The 18,925-nt window shown below is 41.9% G+C and overlaps 2 protein-coding genes and 1 pseudogene across 2 annotated transcripts; 1 reads left to right on the top strand and 2 right to left on the bottom strand.

The window, feature by feature from the left end:
- The first annotated feature begins 3,557 nt into the window (after nt 1–3,557).
- LOC144652202 (myosin-2 essential light chain-like) lies at nt 3,558–4,390 on the top strand. The gene has a single exon (XM_078512216.1). The coding sequence runs from the start codon at nt 3,655–3,657 to the stop codon at nt 4,102–4,104; it is 450 nt and encodes a 149-aa protein (XP_078368342.1). The 5' UTR covers nt 3,558–3,654; the 3' UTR covers nt 4,105–4,390.
- Nucleotides 4,391–5,855: 1,465 nt separating this feature from the next.
- LOC144652201 (myosin-2 essential light chain pseudogene) lies at nt 5,856–6,930 on the bottom strand (annotated as a pseudogene).
- Nucleotides 6,931–15,124: 8,194 nt separating this feature from the next.
- LOC144649392 (uncharacterized) lies at nt 15,125–17,686 on the bottom strand. Its single transcript, XM_078508879.1, has one exon. It carries the CDS (start codon nt 17,584–17,586, stop codon nt 16,687–16,689), a length of 900 nt encoding a protein of 299 aa, XP_078365005.1. The 5' UTR covers nt 17,587–17,686; the 3' UTR covers nt 15,125–16,686.
- Nucleotides 17,687–18,925: the final 1,239 nt, after the last annotated feature.

Genomic DNA, 18,925 nt, shown 5'->3' with positions numbered 1-18,925 from the left:
AAACAAACCAAGAGCCAATTTGAAAGGGACATTGGCAACTGATACCATCCTTGCGAAAGATTTTGTAGAGCGAAATAATCGAAGAAACATTGTCGTAGTTTTCAGTGTGTGAAACACTCCTACGACCTGCACGACCCATTCATGGAGGCCTGATTCACGTCAGCCGGTGAAAAACTGACGTGTGCGGCATTCATACGCTTTGGCCAACCTCGTTCCCAGGGTTCTCCGCGACGACTTTCAATAAAGAACTCGTCCGCCAAAGCAGAGAAGAGCTTGGGGATGAGGGGGTCGCGCTTTGGCCTCTCGGGCGAAATTCGTGGGCTCAGTAAGCTTTCGAAGACTGGGTCCCTAAAAACCAGTACTCGTTCATTCAAAGGAAACATTGGAAACTCAGTGGTAAAATTAACCTTAGTACGTACGTGGCAAAAATTGAATACTTTTTCAAAAGCGTTGTAATAAGTTGGTAATTGTGCATGGTTTACTGGGGGGGGGGGGGGGGAGGGGGACATTCCGATAATATTAAAAAAAAACCTTAGTAATCAGGGTTCCTGATTACTGAAGGTATTGTTGAAGGTGTACTAATTGAAAACGGAATTATTTCTCAATACGAAACGTCTTGACACAAAAATAACTGAACAACAAGCAAGGGAAGGGTAGGTGGGGGTTGCACTAGCTGCCGCCTGAAGCCAAGCACAATACTTCACAAATTCTTCCCCACTCAGGCGAATGTTTGTTAAAGTTTCTGAGAAGTAAGGTTTTTTATATATTACAAGGCATGAGGATGAACAGGGATTTAATTAAACTTACATGTAATCCAGGGCCGTAGCACAGTTGAATTTATATGGGGGTGGGGGAGGCACATCATGAGCTCGGAAGGCGTTAGTCCAGTCCCTGAACTCTCCCTTCCCCCGCCTTGCAAAGGGGCTGAACCCAGGCGGAAGTAGAGAGCAGTCCAGGATAACTTGCATGTGCACGCTCAAGACGAACCAATAAAAAATAATGAAATAATGCGCGCGCTAAGGTTTAAATTGCGTATTCAACTATGCGACTAAGCGCGCATTTCCAGCATCCTGAGAGTAGTTTCTAGCAAGTTAGGACGGATTTTCAACTGTCAATTAAAACCTTCTCAGTGTTGCATGATGGATTAATTTAAGGTCGCGGGGGACACCTACAGCATGAATAAATTCATGAAGCGAAATTTTGCTTGACCTGCATCATTTAAAACGCTTATTTTTCGGCTGTTATGGGTGCGATTAGGCTCAAATTTTACATTGACATACAGAAATGATAGAAGATTATAAATGTGATCTTTTATTTGGTAGATTGCACTTAACGGCGATGTAACAGCCTCGTTAGTTCCAAATTGGGAAGAACTTGATTTTGGGGCTGAGTTTGCGGAACAAGTAGGAGACAGCACACTGTGATCTTGTCAAAACCTAATCAGTCAATACCTCTAGGGTGTCATAACAGAAGCGGATTTTTTAATTTAAAGTTTGCCAGCAAGTTATGGTGGTTTAAATGTGCAAATTTGAATATAATGCCTTCTCTCTCTTTTTAAAAGCGCACTTTTAGAATTCCGCTTCTGTTATGACACACTACAGTATGCCTAGACTTCTCTGCAGTGGCAGCTCATGAAGTTCTGTATCCGCGCTGTATTCTCAGCCCCAAAATTGTCGGAAAAGTCCAAACTTTGAGATATCCGAAGGTGTCCCGATCAAAACACGGTTTCCAAATGGTAATTATATTCCACGCTTTAATTGTGAGAACAATGCGTTTTGTAACAAAAAAGACACGATTGTTTATTAGTGAATATTATTATGATAACTCTGAGTTATACGAATGTTAGGCCATAGACTTCCTTCAATCTAACGAATAAAGTTAAGCGTTGTTGTTGTAAATTGGGTACAATCTCTTAATAGTTCAAGCATTTTTATGTTTTAGAAATCAAATAAAAAAGTTTTTTTTGAGAACCCTTATTTACTTTTGAGTAAACATTTTGTTCACAAACAATTCCACACGCAAACACATCAAATCACACGCGCGCTCATATCTTTATGCAAATACTCGCTCTTTAGTTGTCGATGACAGTCGTTGCACTTCGTGCATACGCTTTAATGCATAATGATTAGCCAAAGGTGTCCCCCGCGACCTTAACCTCTTACATTCACCCCTCGGGCACTAACATTTCTTTGCCTCAGTTCGGATGTTTGAGATGACTTTAAGAGAACATACAACTATCAAGGCATTCATTTGCAGTGCCTAATTTTCCAAATAACTGCTCTCTGTTTTCATGATGCCCTACAAACTTGTTAGGTGCAATCAGCAGCTCAATCTTGTCAGTCCTGCCTCTGTGAAATGATTCACCTTTGCGTCTCCAGCTGTTGCATACAAATGTGTCTTTTACACACTTCAAATTGGAAAATGACCCTTTATACTCGCAGCATTTTTTGCTGGCATTACTAGACAAACGTGCCTGTCGAAGCCTGTCAAAATTATTGGGCGGGTGGAGGGGGGAGGGTGGTCGCCCCCGGCCCCTCTCTATGCCATGGCCGTGTAATCACAACGATGCACAAGTTACGTTACTTTGGCAATAAACAGAAATTCATGAACACTTTTTGCCAGAATTGTTGAGGTCATTAAGCCGAAGTATGCTTTGTTCGTGAGACAAAACAAATGCCACGCTCGCTCTAAAGAACTCATCGCCAAAATTAATGTGACAAGTTTAAGAGCAAAATAAAATGAATCATTGTATTTAAACAATAATAAACACAATAACAATCTGTTCTTGGCAGTTTTATTAACCTTTAGATGAGTCATTAACTGAGCATTGGACAGAATCGTATTTTGTTCATGGCATTGATTCTTCGAAAAAGAATTTGTAACAAACGCTTTGGTTACAAGAATAGGGACGACAGTTCTTATACGAGCTTTCTTATACAGCGTTAGATATTTAAAAGGCATGATAGTTTACAAAGGACGATTATGCATTCCATCCATAAATTAGTCCACACAAATGTTTTGTCTCCAGCTCAAGGAAGCTGTTCCTTCGTTAACCTTTAAAACCGTTGAAAATTGCAACGATTGCAGAAAAGCAAATAGTTATAAATTAGGTGTTTAGAATGATCGTGGATACACAAATTCCGTAGCAGTGGTTTAGCAATGTTTTTGTTAGGTCCCGCAAAGGTAATACGAAAGGGAAACACCATGGGGCTGAGCAATGCTGATTAAAAATAGGCGTCGTATCTTAACGAGGTGCACGCGAACCTTCTAATTGTCAATTAATTACCCTTTCTGAGCTTTGTTCAATATTTTTTAATCTTCACCAAAAAAGAACGCTTTTTGAACCCTTTGAAGATTCTCCGACAAACGTCGATATTTTGATAGTCTATCAATCACAACTATGAAGAACATTGTAAACAATTTTATCCGCACGCAACTCGAGCTGAATGAGTTACGAGCTATGCGATTGGACCTTTGGTAATTTTACCACGGAGGGTGGTCTTAAGAAAACAAAAGTTCAAGGTTTTAAAGAAGGCGCTTTTCCCTGTTGGAACATTTAAGACTTTGCATCTACTGTGTGAAGGACACTTCAGTTGCTTTATTGCACTAAAAACTTTAGGCTTGTAACTTTCCAATCTCTGCGTACTGACTAACATGGCTGACACAGAAGAACTTGAAGAAATTTTCACCCTGTTTGACCGCAAGGGGAACGGAAGCATTGAAATTGCGCAGATCAAAGATGTTCTTCGTTCGGCCGGATTGAACCCGCAAGGAACAGATCTGGAAAAGCTCGAAGCGGACTACAAGTCGAAGGAATCAATCCAGTTTCCAGAATTCTGTGCAATTTACAAAGAAATGCAAGCAAAACCGCAGCCGGCCATGGAAGACTTCATGGAGTTCTTTAACATTTTTGATCGCGAGAAGAGTGGCTTGATCGACTCTCTACAGCTTCGAGCCTTCCTGTGTTTGAAGGGTGATTCCAGACTGACGGAGGAAGAGGTGGAATCGATTGTTAAGCCCATCGAAGACACCAAAAAAGAAGTTGTACCTTACAAGGATCTCATCACTCTAGTCATGAGCCCGCCTGCACCTACAACTGCATAAACAGCTTAACAAGTATGGAACTTTAATGATACTGTCCGAACGTTATTCAAAAGTTGAACTGCTACGACTTACTTTCTCTACTTTCCCTGAGAAGTCATTGTTATTTGCAGCGCTTGCTCTCCAAATGTAGGTATTATTTTTGTACTTTATTGTAGAAACCGGTTTTTATAGCTAACAGAACTGAACTAAATCTAGATATTTGTGAGAATGAATTGAAAAAGTAAAAAGGATATTTTTGTGCAAAAATATCAAAGTATTTCGTATCAATAAAGGCTGTTAAATTTTGGCTTGCTTTTTCACTTTTAGAAGAAACAGACTTTTAAACTGGTGTAAAATATACGCTAAATTGTATAAACATCAATTTTTCCAGCGGGGTTTCTTTCCGAACAAAAGATTGACTCATTTGACCTTCCCTTTGTATTAACTCTTTTGAAGCCATTTTGTTGGTTTTTGTTCTGTTTTTAGGCTTGAATAACGTAACACGACTCTATTTTAGTGCAACTATATGGCGGGAACAAAATTTTTTAAGTAGGTCGAGCAGGAAATGGTCTAATTAATTGAACAGATACCCATTTCACTTTAACGCGATCTTTTTATTCCTTGATAACGCAGATTGAATCTGTGATGTAAGTAAAACCAATAAGATGCAAAACAGATTAGGCGTGTCGGTTATGGATAAATAGCACTGTATGAGGGCGATAATGTTCTTAACGAGTCGCTTTCTCTTCCAAAACAATAGGATAACATTGTTTGTTTTGAGGGCATTAATCTTTTGACAAGCTATGCCGAACGAGTTCTATCGAAGTATTTCAGGACATGTTCAGACATCGTGCGCAATCAGTCGATCTGCTGTATTTAAGATAAAATAAACCCGTGATGAATACGCAAAGCCTGAAAAACTGGAGTCAAAGTTTAAGGCTGCTTGCTGTTCCTTTCAATTCTGCTACAAAAGAATTTGCGTTTTGTAAAAGAATCCTAAAGCCTTTCACACAAAGTGTCAAAAGTCAAATCATTTAATAAGCTTCTAGCTCTAATATTCTTTTTTTGAGACTTTAATTTCAATGAATACTGAGGAGTACTTCTTTTTGTGCTACTTTTATGCTATATTATCCTATACAAGGTGCATGGTTCTAAAAAATCCCAATTTGTGATTTTTAAAAGAAAGCTTGTGAGTAGTTCAAAAATGTGGAATTGTTAGTTTCTTTTATCATCTCTGCGCCCGGGATGTCCGACCCAGTAAAAACGCGGAGTAGAAAAAAGAGCGAGAGACTGGACGAGCGCAGGGCTCATAAAGAAATGTAATGGAAAATATTGTACAAAATGTTCTAAATGATATGAATTTTAAATCGATCCCTCTGCAACAGACCTAGGATGCTATAAAATAAAAACACCAGGGCAGGAAATTAATTCCACCAGGAAGTTTTTTGCCGCGGGTGGCACACCCTAGCCTCCCAGGGAAGATTATAAAATTGACCAGGAAATTTTTTCTAGAACCCTCCAGGGCCAAGGAGTTTAAATGAAATCGGTTTCACACAGTCCATGTGCGGCTTAACCACGCTGTAATAAAAGAAAAAATTAGCCTCATTTTTCCGTTCAGCCATAAGCCAGATCTACCTTAAAAATTTATCTTTTCTTGGATCTTTGAAACCTAAAACCCTTTTGATTCCTATATGGAAGAGATATGGTTCAAATAAGCTGGCTGAATAGCCACAAAACTCGACCGCAAATCAGAATTAATTAAAGTCATTAAATCGTGCAAAGCAGAAGACCTTTATTATACTGTATTTACGTTATAATCCCTAGGGTGCAGGACTGATTAATTCTAGGTACTGATTAACAAACGTGTGAAATATTCAAATGACGAACAGATCGATCAAGCATCGTATATAGGATAGCATTTGTCTTTAAAAAACAAACCTTACAATCCGCGGCTCAAAATAAATTGTACAGCATCCCTGAGTGGGAAATTATTTTTCTTGAATAATTACACTTTCCTAATGAACAAAAGGTTAAGTTTACTTACGTAAATTCCTTTGTTTCCAACTAGACGCTTCACGTTGCTTGCGCAGAGCTATAAGTTATTTCCGCACAAACTTTGTTATGAGTTGCTGTGCAGGAGGAATAGAAACGAAAACTAAAACAACATCAAATTACAAACATGGGAAAAATATTAACTCAGATCTCATGCTCAAAAATTTCTGATCGGCGATGCCAGTTTCAAACTTGATCAAGTCACGCCGAATTATTTATAGTATTGACACACCTTGTTCAATTTCGCTCGTCACTTGTTCAAATTGTTCTAGTCTAGTTTGATAAAACGTCTTGCACAAGCTTTTCATAGTCCACGAATCCCTTCTTCTCTTGTAGAGCGACGATCACATCGGCTTGGGACTCGGTCAACTTGTCTCCTAGCGCGGTCAACATGCGGCGTAGCTCTGCGGCGCTGATCCTGCCATTTCCATCACGGTCGAACATTCTGAGCGCCTCGACAAACTCCTCCGCGCTCCCAGCTTGCTTTTTGGCGAGCGGAACATAAATGGGTAGAAATTCTTCGAAGGCAATTCGCTTCTCCTTAACGGACTTCAAGTTTTCTTTTACTTTGTCGAGATCTTGTTTGAGTGGATTCAGTCCGACCGACCTCAGAATGTCTGGAACTCGAGCTTTATCGACTTTTCCATCCCCAGTCTCGTCAAAAAGACTGAAAGCATCTTTGAATTCTAGAATTTGCTCCTCCGTAAGGTCTGTCATTGCGTTTTTTTGGACTTCTGTTATTATACTCTAGGACTGTTTATACTGTCCCTGCAAGCTGTCCAGGTACTGTATATGTATTCACAAATTTTAATTAAATCATAATTAACATTAATTACTACCTTATTAATTTTGGCCTGTTTGCGCGCGGGCTCAAGCTTTACTCCACCCAGCTGGTCAGGGGCTTTACGTGTACCACCTTGATGTGTACCCTTCGTATCTTTTTTGCGGTTTATAAAAGTCAAAGTTTTATAGCCTGTGTACAGCCGTCCCGCTCCGCTCAAAAAAATCGCGGGACGGCTAAACACAGGCTAAAGTTTTAATGTAGTAACGAAGTAAAACTGATTGACGGCAAAATTCCTGTTGATGTACACTTGCCCGAAACGGGTTCTTTACTAAATACAGTCGACTCTCTCTAAAACGGACACCGTCGGGACCGGCTCCAACTGTCCGTTTAAGAGAGGTGTCCGTCTTATAGGGAGTTAAGTTACAGTAAAATGACTGAACACGGCAGGGACGGGACCAACACCAGGTGTCCGTCGTGTCCGTCTAATAGTGGTGTCCGTTAAGAGAGAGAGTTGACTGTAAACGGAATGGACCAGGCCATCCTATCGCCATCATATTTATGTCATTTATAGACTTGCTTACAAGTCGAGCTCACAGAGCGCGAGGTCTACTACCACCAAACCGGAAACGAGGACCGAACGACTTTTAGAAAGTCTTTGTCATTTATTATCCGACTGCACTCAGTATCTCAGTCCGGGTGAGCGCTGGGATGGGTGGGTGAAACTCTAACTTCACGAGAGCGACAAACATAGTTTAAAATCAAGAAAGAAAAACATTGAATAACAAATATCTTATAGACATTTTACGGAGCCCATTGGGCTCCTGACATTTTATTTTTAATATTATTACTGAACATGTTTACTCGTCATTTAAGCATCTTGAGAGACTCGTCCTATGGGCTTGTAGAAATACACAGCGATACTATACATTGAAATGTCTAATAAGATATATTTATGATTATTTATCGAGCAAAGAGCTTGCTCGCCGGTAAGATGTTTTTAAGATTCAGTAATCACAGCAATAGAGGGCGACTTGGTGCAAGTTTACCGTTAGACTAGACTTTCTTAAAGTTCTTCGACGTACGTTCGTCACTCGCATGTCGCTTTTCGGCTCGCTTCGCTCGCCAATAGAGGGCGACTTGGTGCAAGTCTACCGAAAGACGTACGGCTACAGAACAATGTATCAACAACCGTCGTACTAAAAACTCGGAAGAAAGGAGTTCTGGGGTCGTCTTCATAGGAGGGGGGAGAGTTGGGGGTCATGTTCGGGAATACTTGAACGTTTTCTTCCTCTCCCCCCCCCCCCCGCCTGTACCGACCTCGACTGAAACGGTATAAAAGAGGTAATGCTCTGTCGTAACAACAAGGTCGTATTTGGAAACACACGGAAAAGAATATCTAGATGCTGCATAGAAACAGTGCCATAGTCTTTCGAATTCACCTGTGTCGTTCTTCTTTAAGTAGCTTAAAGGTATTGCAAACCAACCCATTCTCGTCCCCAGAAAAAAAAATTTGGGGTGGGGTAGGGCAGGGTAGGTGGTTTGCGGGATTCTCTCACAGTACAAGTAGCCAGCGAATGCAGCTGGTTTTTTCTTCTGTTTTTTTTTTAGGGGGGTGGGGGTGGGGGGTATAAAAAGGAGACTGCGTCGCAGGATAGCTCAAAGGGCAGTAGAAAAATATGATGATTTTGAAGGCTTCACCTAAGACCGCAGCAGCAGTCAAGTTCTTTCAGGAATCGCGGGTGGAGGGAATTTATACCACCACTGAAGTGAAGCTATGCCTTCGCGCTCAGGCTAGAGTGTAATTCTGTGGGAAATAGCGTACCACGCGAAAGTCCGTAAAAGCTTTGATAGAAAATGCCAAGAGAGACAGGGGGCTTATTAAAACTGTAAACATATCAGGTTTTGCGCATGCGCGTGAGGACTGGACAGAATCATACACGTGTGCTTGTACTGATCTGTACTCGTTAGATACACTGTTAGATAGAATAAAAGTTAGCTTCAGCACACTTGGAATATCATTACATGGTGTCAGAAGCGGGATTGTGAAGTAACCAAACATACCATTTAGCTCGATACACTGGAGAAGGTGGAAGAGTGAAGGATTTCCGAACGACACGCGTACGATTGATTCTGACAAGAAGACAACATGGCCGCCAGCGCCTCATTCATTGACAAGGGTCCAACCATGGACTGGAGTACGGATGAAAACCTATACTCACGCTTCAAAATGTGGAAACAACGCTGTGAACTACTCTTTACGGGGCCGATGGCCAAAATTGACGAAGAAATCCAGTGTAAGCACCTGCTTTACTGGGCCGGTGAGCACGGCTTGGAGCTGTTCAACAGCTGGGGCCTCTCGGCAGACGAACAAAAGAAACTCGAGAACTACTGGAAGAAATTCGAAAACTACGTGAAACCCCACTCAAACGAGTTGATCGCCGCTTGGGAACTTCATAATCTTCGACAAGGTACACTATCGTTGGAAGAATTTATTGCAAAGCTTAGAATCCTTGTCAAAGAAGCCAACTATCCATCGGATCATCATGATCGATTTTTGAGAGACTTCCTTGTACTCGGCATGAATTCAGACCATGTCAGAAAGGAGTGTTTCAAAGAAGGAAATGCTCTAACATTTAGCAAAGCTAGAGAAATGGCAAAAGCAGACGAATCAGCAGACAAGCAGCTTAAGCTAATGAACCCAGTGTCAGAAGTACACCCAGTTAGCTCAACGATGAGAAACCAATTCCAAAGCGACCAGCTGAATGCAGTAGCCGGCGGATCAAGGCAAAACCAAAAAGGCAACAAGTCAGGAAAAACGCAACTCTGCAGGAATTGTGGTTGGGGTCCTCACTCTCGTGAACAGTGCCCAGCAAGAAATGCAACATGTCATTACTGCCAAAAGGTGGGACACCTTGCTAAGGTATGCATTTCAAAACTTAAAAAGAAGAATGTGCATGAAATTGAAGCTACTAGTAATAACAATGCCCTAGCTGAGTCAGAGCCTACCCAATCATTAGGTGATTATGTGTTCCTGGGCCCAATTGAAGCAACACCTCTGGCCATGAATGTAAATGTTGTATCCTGTAGAGAGAAGGCTCTGCTCGAAGTCTCCTTGGCATTGAAGCCAGAAGGAAAACAAATGAATGCACTTTGTAAGATAGACTCAGGGGCTGAAACAAACATTATACCTAAGTCCCTATACCAGCAACTAAGCCCTGAGACACTAAGCTTACAACAACCTACAGTGAAGTTAACTGCTTATGGTGGAGCCGAGATCCCAAATCTTGGATCTTGCCAAATATATGTGAAGGGTCCTAACAATCCCAACCCCAGAGTCATCCAAGCAGAAGTTGTTGACGTTGATGGTCCTGCCATAATTGGTAACATGTCTGCACAAGATCTAAACCTCCTAAAGCTCAACTGGCCAGTCACAGCCAGCACAAATGCAACTACCCAGAATGTTGTGCAAAGTGAAAAGCCAATGCCCAATGTACATACTGTTAAACTATTTGACATCAGAGGCAAGCAACACCCCTTCCCACTGACAAAAGACTATCTGTTGAAAGAATATCAGGATGTCTTTACAGGAATTGGCTGCTTCCCAGGACCCCCATACCACATCGAAACTAACCCTGACATTCCCCCAGTACAGCATGCCCCAAGGCAGGTTCCAGTACAACTACAGCAAGCCTACATGGAAGAGCTAGACCAGTTAAAAGAATCCGGAATTCTGGTTGAGGTCCAAAATGAGTATACCCCTTGGGTTAACTCCACTGTGGTTACCATAAAACCCAACGGGTCGATCCGTCTGTGCTTGGACCCTCGGGATCTCAATAAGGCAATCAAACGCAACCCCTATTATGTGAGAACCATAGATGATGTGATACCAAAAGTCAGTGGCTCCACCCACTTCAGTATCCTTGATGCACGCAGCGGATTTTGGCAAGTTGCTCTTGATGAGGAGAGCAGTAGGCTGTGCACCTTTAACACCCCATGGGGAAAGCATAGATGGACAAGGCTTCCATTTGGCCTTACCTGCAGTGGAGATGTGTTTCAAGAAAAAATGGATATGGTCTTTGGCAGACTGGAAGGGCTCAGCGGCATCGCAGATGACACATTTGTCTATGGTACAGGCGAAGCACATCATGATCAGCACATACTAACTGTCCTTGACACAGCAAGAGAGAACAATGTGAGATTTAATCCAGACAAATTCCAGTTTAAAGTGAATGAAGCGTCCTTCTTCGGGCTCACATGGACCCCCGACGGGATCCGCCCTGGCGAAACCAAAATAAAAGCAATCCGTGACATGCCTTCCCCGAAGAACCTTACAGAGCTGCAGTGCTTTTTGGGCATGATTAACTACCTGAATAGGTTCTCACCCATTCTAGCCCAAGTGTCAGAACCTGTGCGACAGCTGATGAAAAAAGATGTACCATTCTTGTGGCAACCGGAACACCAAAGGTCATTCCAGAACCTCAAACAAGCAATCACTGAAGTACCAGTCCTAGCCTATTACGACCCCGAAAAGGAAAACCTTATCCAGTCTGATGCGAGCCTTAAAGGCCTTGGATGTGTCTTGATGCAAGAAGGAAAACCAGTATGCTATGCCAGTCGATCATTAACTGAAACTGAGTCTCGATACAGTAACATAGAGCGAGAGTTACTTGCTGCCTGTTGGTCACTTGAAAAGCTAAACCATTACGTGTTTGGTAAGAAGGTGGTCATTGAAACCGACCACAAGCCACTCGAAAGTATCTGGAAGAAGAGCATATCAAGCGCTTCACCACGTCTTCAGAGGCTCCTACTTAAAATGTCCAAATACAACGTGGAGATCAGGTACATTCAAGGAAAAAGCAACGTGATAGCAGATGCCCTTTCCAGGATTAGCCACATGGAGCCCCCTGTAGCAGACAACGAAGTCCCCGTGGTCGAACTGGACACGATCTCTCGAACCCTGCCAGCCAGCCCTGCCAAACTAGATGAAATACGAGAGTGCACTAATCAAGACGTTGTACTCAGTCACTTAAAAGATGTCGTGCATCATGGATGGCCAGAATATCCAAATGAATGCCCACAAGACCTGAAAGAGTTCTGGAACTTCAGAGAGGACCTGAGTGTTGAAAATGGCCTCATTCTTAAGGGACACAAACTCGTAATTCCCAGTAAGCTACGCCCACAGATGTTACAAATCATACACCAAGGACATATGGGAACGGAGAAATGTCTCCTGAGAGCAAAGGACAGCCTGTTTTGGCCAGGCATATCAAGAGACATTAAAGAGATGACAGAGAACTGTCCGACATGCGCACAATTTTCCAAACAGCAACCAAAAGAAGCATTGCATCCACACAATGTACCCAGTTATCCATGGCAGAAGCTTGGATGTGATCTGTTCGACTATCGAGGTGCCGAATACTTAATAGTCGCAGACTATTACAGCAAATACCCCATAATTAGAAAGTTGAGCTCCACGACATCTGCTGCAATAATTAACCACCTAAAATCAATCTTTGCAGAACACGGCATACCAGAAACCCTGGTATCTGACAATGGCCCTCAATACAGCAGCAGGGAATTTGCAGCGTTCTGTGACGAATGGAGTATCAATCACATTACTAGTTCACCAGTGTATCCAAAGAGCAATGGATTTATAGAAAGGATGGTACAAACCGTAAAGAACCTTCTAAGGAAGTCCGAGGCTGCAGGGCAAGACCCATATCTTGCACTCTTATCATACCGGGCCACGCCTGTTGACAGCAACTTACCATCACCAGCCAAGTTGCTGAACAATAGAGAATATCGCACACAACTACCCAGCAGTGGACGACTCCAACGGTCACAAGCAAAAGAATGCCACAAAGATCAGCTGCAGCACCGCCAAGATGTTCAGAAACTGCAGCATGATGGCAAGTCCACACGTGAGCTACAAAAGCTAGTACCAGGCCAACCGGTATCGGTGTTTCAACCAAAAACCAAGACCTGGACTCCCGCGCAAGTGAAAGAGGAAACAAACCACCCAAGATCCTACATTGTAGAGACAAACAGTGGTTCTGAACTAAGGCGCAACAGAATACAGCTAAAACCGTCAGGCCGAGTACCAGCAAGCTTTGAAGGGCAACTGCTCTCTAACCAAGACAACCCACCACAGTCCAGTGCACCCACATCTACATCCCACCAAGTCCCGTCACCAGGATTACCACAGACACCCCAGAAACCAGCTACAGCTGCTGAGGGAAGTCCCGACCAGCATTTGACAACCAGAAGTGGTCGCGTTGTAAAGAAGCCATTACGGCTGGACCTTTAAACGTTGTTAACCAGAACAACTCAGCTTAGCCGTCTGAGAACTTTGTTGCGTTGGATTTAGTTTGAACAATCTTGTGTTGTTTAGGTTCCAATTTATAGGCCAAGTTAGTTTCTTTCACCCGGCAAAGTTTTCAGGGTGGAGATGTAAACATATCAGGTTTTGCGCATGCGCGTGAGGACTGGACAGAATCATACACGTGTGCTTGTACTGATCTGTACTCGTTAGATACACTGTTAGATAGAATAAAAGTTAGCTTCAGCACACTTGGAATATCATTACAAAAACCATCTCAGTGAGGGTACCAACCTCGTTCCCAGGGCTTTTCCCTTGGTAAATTACCAAGGGAAAAGTCCTGGGAACGAGGTTGTGAGGGTACATATAAAAAAATAAAATTGACTCTTTTTATGTTTTACTGCTGTTTGGTAAAGCATTTTCACAACATAGCAACAATAAGTGAATGTGGTGGATGTATCTTTAAAAGCGTAAGTTGCTTATTTTTCTTGGTCATAAATTGTCACGAGTTACCATTCGGGAGGGGGGCTTATTAGAGGGGGTGGCTTAAAAGAGAAAATTAAAGGGGGCGAGGTCTTTACGGTAGGGTTTAGCCTGTAAACAGGGTTTCCTTTACAGAATGGTTTGTTACCAGAGCACTCAACTCGCCCCGCTGGCTTTTTTTTCTTACCGCCCATATTACTCAGTAAGGAGCTTGAGAGTTGAAAACGCGGTGGTATTTAATATTGTCACGACATGTTTTAGAGAAATTAGAGAGCCCATCTTCTTGAAGACACCCTGCTATTGATATTTTATTTACTGATTTGTCAAAATAGGTCATGTGTTACAACTTTACCAGAGGCTCCCAAGGTCTCCCAAGGGAGCATGAAAGAGTTTCTTCCAATACACTTGGGAGTGTATACAACAGAAGCCAGTACAGAAGAGAGCCAGAGAATTATCAAGGAAAACTTTCCAAAACCGTCAGACTGCAATTGGAAAGAGAGTGGGTTAATCCCGGATATGAAAGATGGTTTTCTTAACTATTTAACATTGATTTAAATAATTTTTGTCCAATCCAAGTGAGGTTAACTCTATCTTTGATTAACAAATGCAAAATCGACCAATTTTCACACTTCTAAAAATCATAATTCTATTAACTACCAGATGTTACATGTCAAACGACAGTCAGACGGCAGCAAGCGCGTAACCAAACCCCTGAGCAGTGAGCATGGGGGAGGGACAAGCAAAGAAAGATTTAATACATTGATGCCACGTTTGATCTTAAGATTTGCACGTTTTCGCCAAAGTTTGTATATTTTTTACAAAAAAATCCCAAAAAGCGGGGTCACGGACACACCAGGACCCCCCTTCGCTATGCCCCTGCTTGATGGGATGTTAGATGTTGAGGGGCAGCCCCTGCTGGTGGTAGAGACGGTCTGATTATCCCACTTCCCATACCTTTTACTCCTGGTTCTCGCTCCTTTCCTTAGTGGTTCCCACTTCTCTGTGCTAGTTCATATTGTAATATATTATGAAATGTAGCAAAATTTTTCTCAATTTCTCACAGTTCCCACCACCTTGGGAATCCACAACACAAATCAACTACACCACTGCCCTTCCCACAAATTCTGACAGAAATGAAAAGCAACAATACCCGATTCCCTCTATAGCGCGCGCCTGCAGGGAATCACGGTAGTTGTATTCATCAAACCATGCGCGAGACTCCGCAACGATGCTCGTTGTCGAGTCTCGCGCTTGGTTTGATGAATACAACTACCGTGATTCCCTGCAGGAGCATGCTATAGAGGGAATCGGGTATTAACCAACGGTACTGACAGGACAGTTTGAAATTTTGATGTGTGACTCTGAAACACTCTTGGTTGGGTTTTGTACATTCCAACACATAATTTCCAAAGCCAACATGTTTATTAAAGGAGGCAAAATAATTTAAAACAATAGTACATATTGGAAAACAAGGTAGGATTAATACACGTATGATAAAATGAAACTAACTTATGACTAACTATGTTCTTTCTGGGGCTACATTATTGTACCTACAGACATCTCTAAACTTTCAAATATAATCATTTCATCATAATTAAAATAAATAACTAATTAGTTCTCTATCATATATTAGGTGCTTCAAAGTATCAAAAATAGCTTTGCCATGTATGTATTTTGGCCCAAATACTTATATATCACATAATAGATGGGCTGGATGATGTAATTTTAAGTCATAGAAAACTTGGCAATATTGCTGTAATCACTGCAATGCCCACAAAACAATAGCATGTACTTAGAATTAACACATTATTTTATGGTGTATAGCAACATACAGCATATGCAGCATATGCTCTCATTCACGTTAATGACCACGCTGTAGTTTTGAGTACCATTGTGAAACTGTCACTTTTTGACCACATTATTTTATCGTAGTATAACATAATTTGCCTCATAAATATGTCTAATGTTGATATAATTCCAGTTAACAGATCAAAATGAGTTACAGCTGGAGAAATAATGCTATTCTAAGACTGAACCCTTATTGTTTCAGCATAAGGTCATTTGAGAGCTCATTCTTGTAAACAACAAACTCTGGTCGAGACTGCTTTGACAAAATTAATCCTGAAGTTGTTTAGGGCTTTGACTGTATTGGGTCAAATCAAGTAATACCAGCAAGTTTTCTTCAATTTGGAAAACATTTGATTTAAATGACTGCAACATATCTATCGGGACTAAGAAAATAAGAAAAATATATAAAAATGGAAAATTGTGAAAGTAAAAAAACGTTAAAAAACCTGAATGCTGTTTTTACAAGTCCTCGTGGATGACTGGGAAAATTATTGAAATATGAATAGCAAAGGAACTCTTATTTGCTTGTTACCAAGATAACATGTGCTATGTAGCATAAATTTTCAATAAAATTAGTATGGTCGTTGTCCCCCTTGTAGCACATCATCATAATTCTACAAGCAAAATCTCTTTCCTGGTCTATACAGATTCTAGACTACAGAGCCTCTCTATGGGTATTTCCGAAGAAATTGAAGACGCAAAGATCACCGCAGAAAAAACGAAGATCTTTGAAGCAAAGATCTGAAATTGACCAAACTTTGCGCGGTCAAATTGAACACTCAGAAATAAAACTGTCAAAACTCGTAAACATGACAGAAAATATCTGTAATTTCTGAATTTTGGCATTAGACCACATTTCTCAAAAAAAAAGGAACAAAGATAAAACGAAGATCTGTTTTAAAAAAGATTTGCCAAAAATTTACGAAGAAAACGAAGACCGTGGGTACCCATAGGGAGGCTCACTACAGGTTAGGAGAATTTGGTTACATTTTCAAGACAATTTCACTAAAGTAAACAATTAAGAAATGAAAAAAAAAATGGAGGGAGCTGGGGTTAGTTTGTACATTGCGTGCACCCCTCCCCCCCCCCCCCCCACTGTCCTCAAAATGGATGGCTTTTAACTATTATGTAACAGCATCGCCGTGCTGTTGACTACTCGTGCCTTCTTCTTTGTCTCTCTCCACACCACAATGGCAATACGAACAATAAGCAAGGCGCAAGCCACGGAGAGCAAGATCACAGAGATGATAGAGTTGCGTTTTGCGGGATCCCAGTTCTTGTTGATGCTTGCAGAGAGGGCCCAGATCACTACGGGGTAGATGGTCAGAGTGTATCGGACGTACTTGTCCAAAATCGTGTTTTCTAGAGAGAACCACACGATGATCTCCACAGCAAGAATGACGAGGGAAATTGTACAGGCAACGTCCTGAGCGACTCCGTGAAAGTAAGCTAGCGCCATCGTCAAGTTGAGCAGCGAAGCAATCGTGCACCAAGTTGCGTACAGCGCCACGCCATTGTTGACGAGGACTTGTGTGAGGATAAAGTCGAGCTTGGGGACTGTTAGAGTTTCCAAGTTCACTGACATGTAAGATGTGGCCAGAGTTCCATAGAGCAGGAACGCAGTCGCGAAAAGCACAACGGAGGAGGCTTGAACCATCTCCCGGCTCCATAAAATCAGCCACGCGATGTTCGCGACATTTGAAATTGCATAGATCAGGAGGAGAACCGATGATATCACGTTTGTAGTGCTCCTTCTACACAGCAAAGTTAGACTGTATATTATCCAGGCGCTTTGCCATAGGTAAATTAAACCCCAGATTGAAAATGCCCAGCCTGCTGGCGTTATTTCGATATAAAAATCATCGGACACCTCACCGGTTGTAGCATTTCCAAACAGATGGCGGAAAGGACCTTCGTTCGGTCTGCTGGCATAGTAGTTGAAGAGCAAAAGCAGGAGAAACAGACCTGCATTTACTGTAGCGGCTGTTATCTTCAAGGCTCGGTTTCCTTCGGCCATGTTTCGTTGTGGGTCAGAGTGAAATGCCGGCTTGCTTCGCACTATTCGCTTTATAGAGCAGTGTTACGCAACGTGTTACGTAAACCTATGTTTACTACACGGGCTCATCCACGCTTCACGGGTTTTTGCGAGCACGAGTCACGTTTTCATACTCGTGTTACGGCCTACTAACTATGGTTACGGTTATGTAACTTCTCGTGTGTTGACTCGTGGAAATGGAAAATCTATCATTTTTAACACCAAAAGGTATGCATTACAGCATGTTAAGAAAATTATATGGATAAAGTAACAAAATTAAGGCACTGTAAAAAATAACAATGCAAAGTTTCGGTTACAAACAGATTCTCTTGGTTCACGTGCACGTGCAGAGGTCGCGTGTTACACTCTGTTGCGTGTGCATTTTCACGTGTGTCACGTGTCTCAACACGCGATCACCAGAGCCCACGTCCCCTTTGACCAGCGGTCATATACCCATCGGCGGTAAATACGTTATGTATGGGGAACTATTATGTCCCCACTATAGTAATTAACTCTTGGATTACTGTAATCCGCAAGACAGGAACCGGCAATTAACGACATTAACGAACGAACAAGAAACAAACAAACAACAAAACAAACAAGCGAGCAGACAAACAAAAAGACACGAGCAACTTTATTCTTGAAACAGGGCTCGCACAAACCTCCGCAAAAAAAAAAGAACGCCTGATAGCAGGTTATGGCAGATTTTCTCGTCTCACCGAACGATGTTTATATATACAGTATATCTGGATCTTATGGAACATTTGTGATCTATAAAAAGGTGTCCTATAAACTCAATCGCTTAATCGTTCCCTTTGCAAGTTAATTTTTAATTTCATAAAACATGGGAACTAAAGTTCGGGCTATCAATACGCCATAAATTGATATGATCCGGGGATATGATATGGACAGCATTGCTTGACAAAAAGCCGTTTAACTCGGAATGCTTAAAAAGAATCGTGTAAAGAATGCAGCTAATTGAATGGGTGGGAGGGCAGGGCGAGGAAACATTTTGCACGATGGCATGGCGAACGAAGCCAGCACTGAGAAACCGATCACTTTAATATGAGCTTGATTACGTTAGTAAGGTGCGTGAAAAATGTCATGTGATGGGCTCAGGGGCGGGTTAAACGACTTTCTCCTTAATTCCACCCCCGTATCTTCGCGGCTGATAAATTGCTTGGTGTTTCAACAGGATGGCGACCGAGCAGGGTCGTTTGTCTCACCGGATGGTTTGACGCAGTGAATATAAAAATCTGCAACGTAATAATTTAGATATTGTGTGTATTACCGGACACTAACTATAATGACGCATCCGATT

Source organism: Oculina patagonica, chromosome 4 (genome assembly GCF_052425735.1).
Source record: "Oculina patagonica isolate OP01 chromosome 4, crgOcupat, whole genome shotgun sequence".
Lineage (NCBI taxonomy): Eukaryota > Metazoa > Cnidaria > Anthozoa > Scleractinia > Oculinidae > Oculina > Oculina patagonica.
This window is presented reverse-complemented; position numbering and strand designations above follow the sequence as displayed.

Excerpts from the sequence above, each read along its gene's own strand:
- LOC144652202 (XM_078512216.1), top strand. The coding sequence starts at position 3,655 with ATGGCTGACACAGAAGAACTTGAAGAAATTTTCACCCTGTTTGACCGC.
- LOC144649392 (XM_078508879.1), bottom strand. The coding sequence starts at position 17,586 with ATGGCCGAAGGAAACCGAGCCTTGAAGATAACAGCCGCTACAGTAAAT.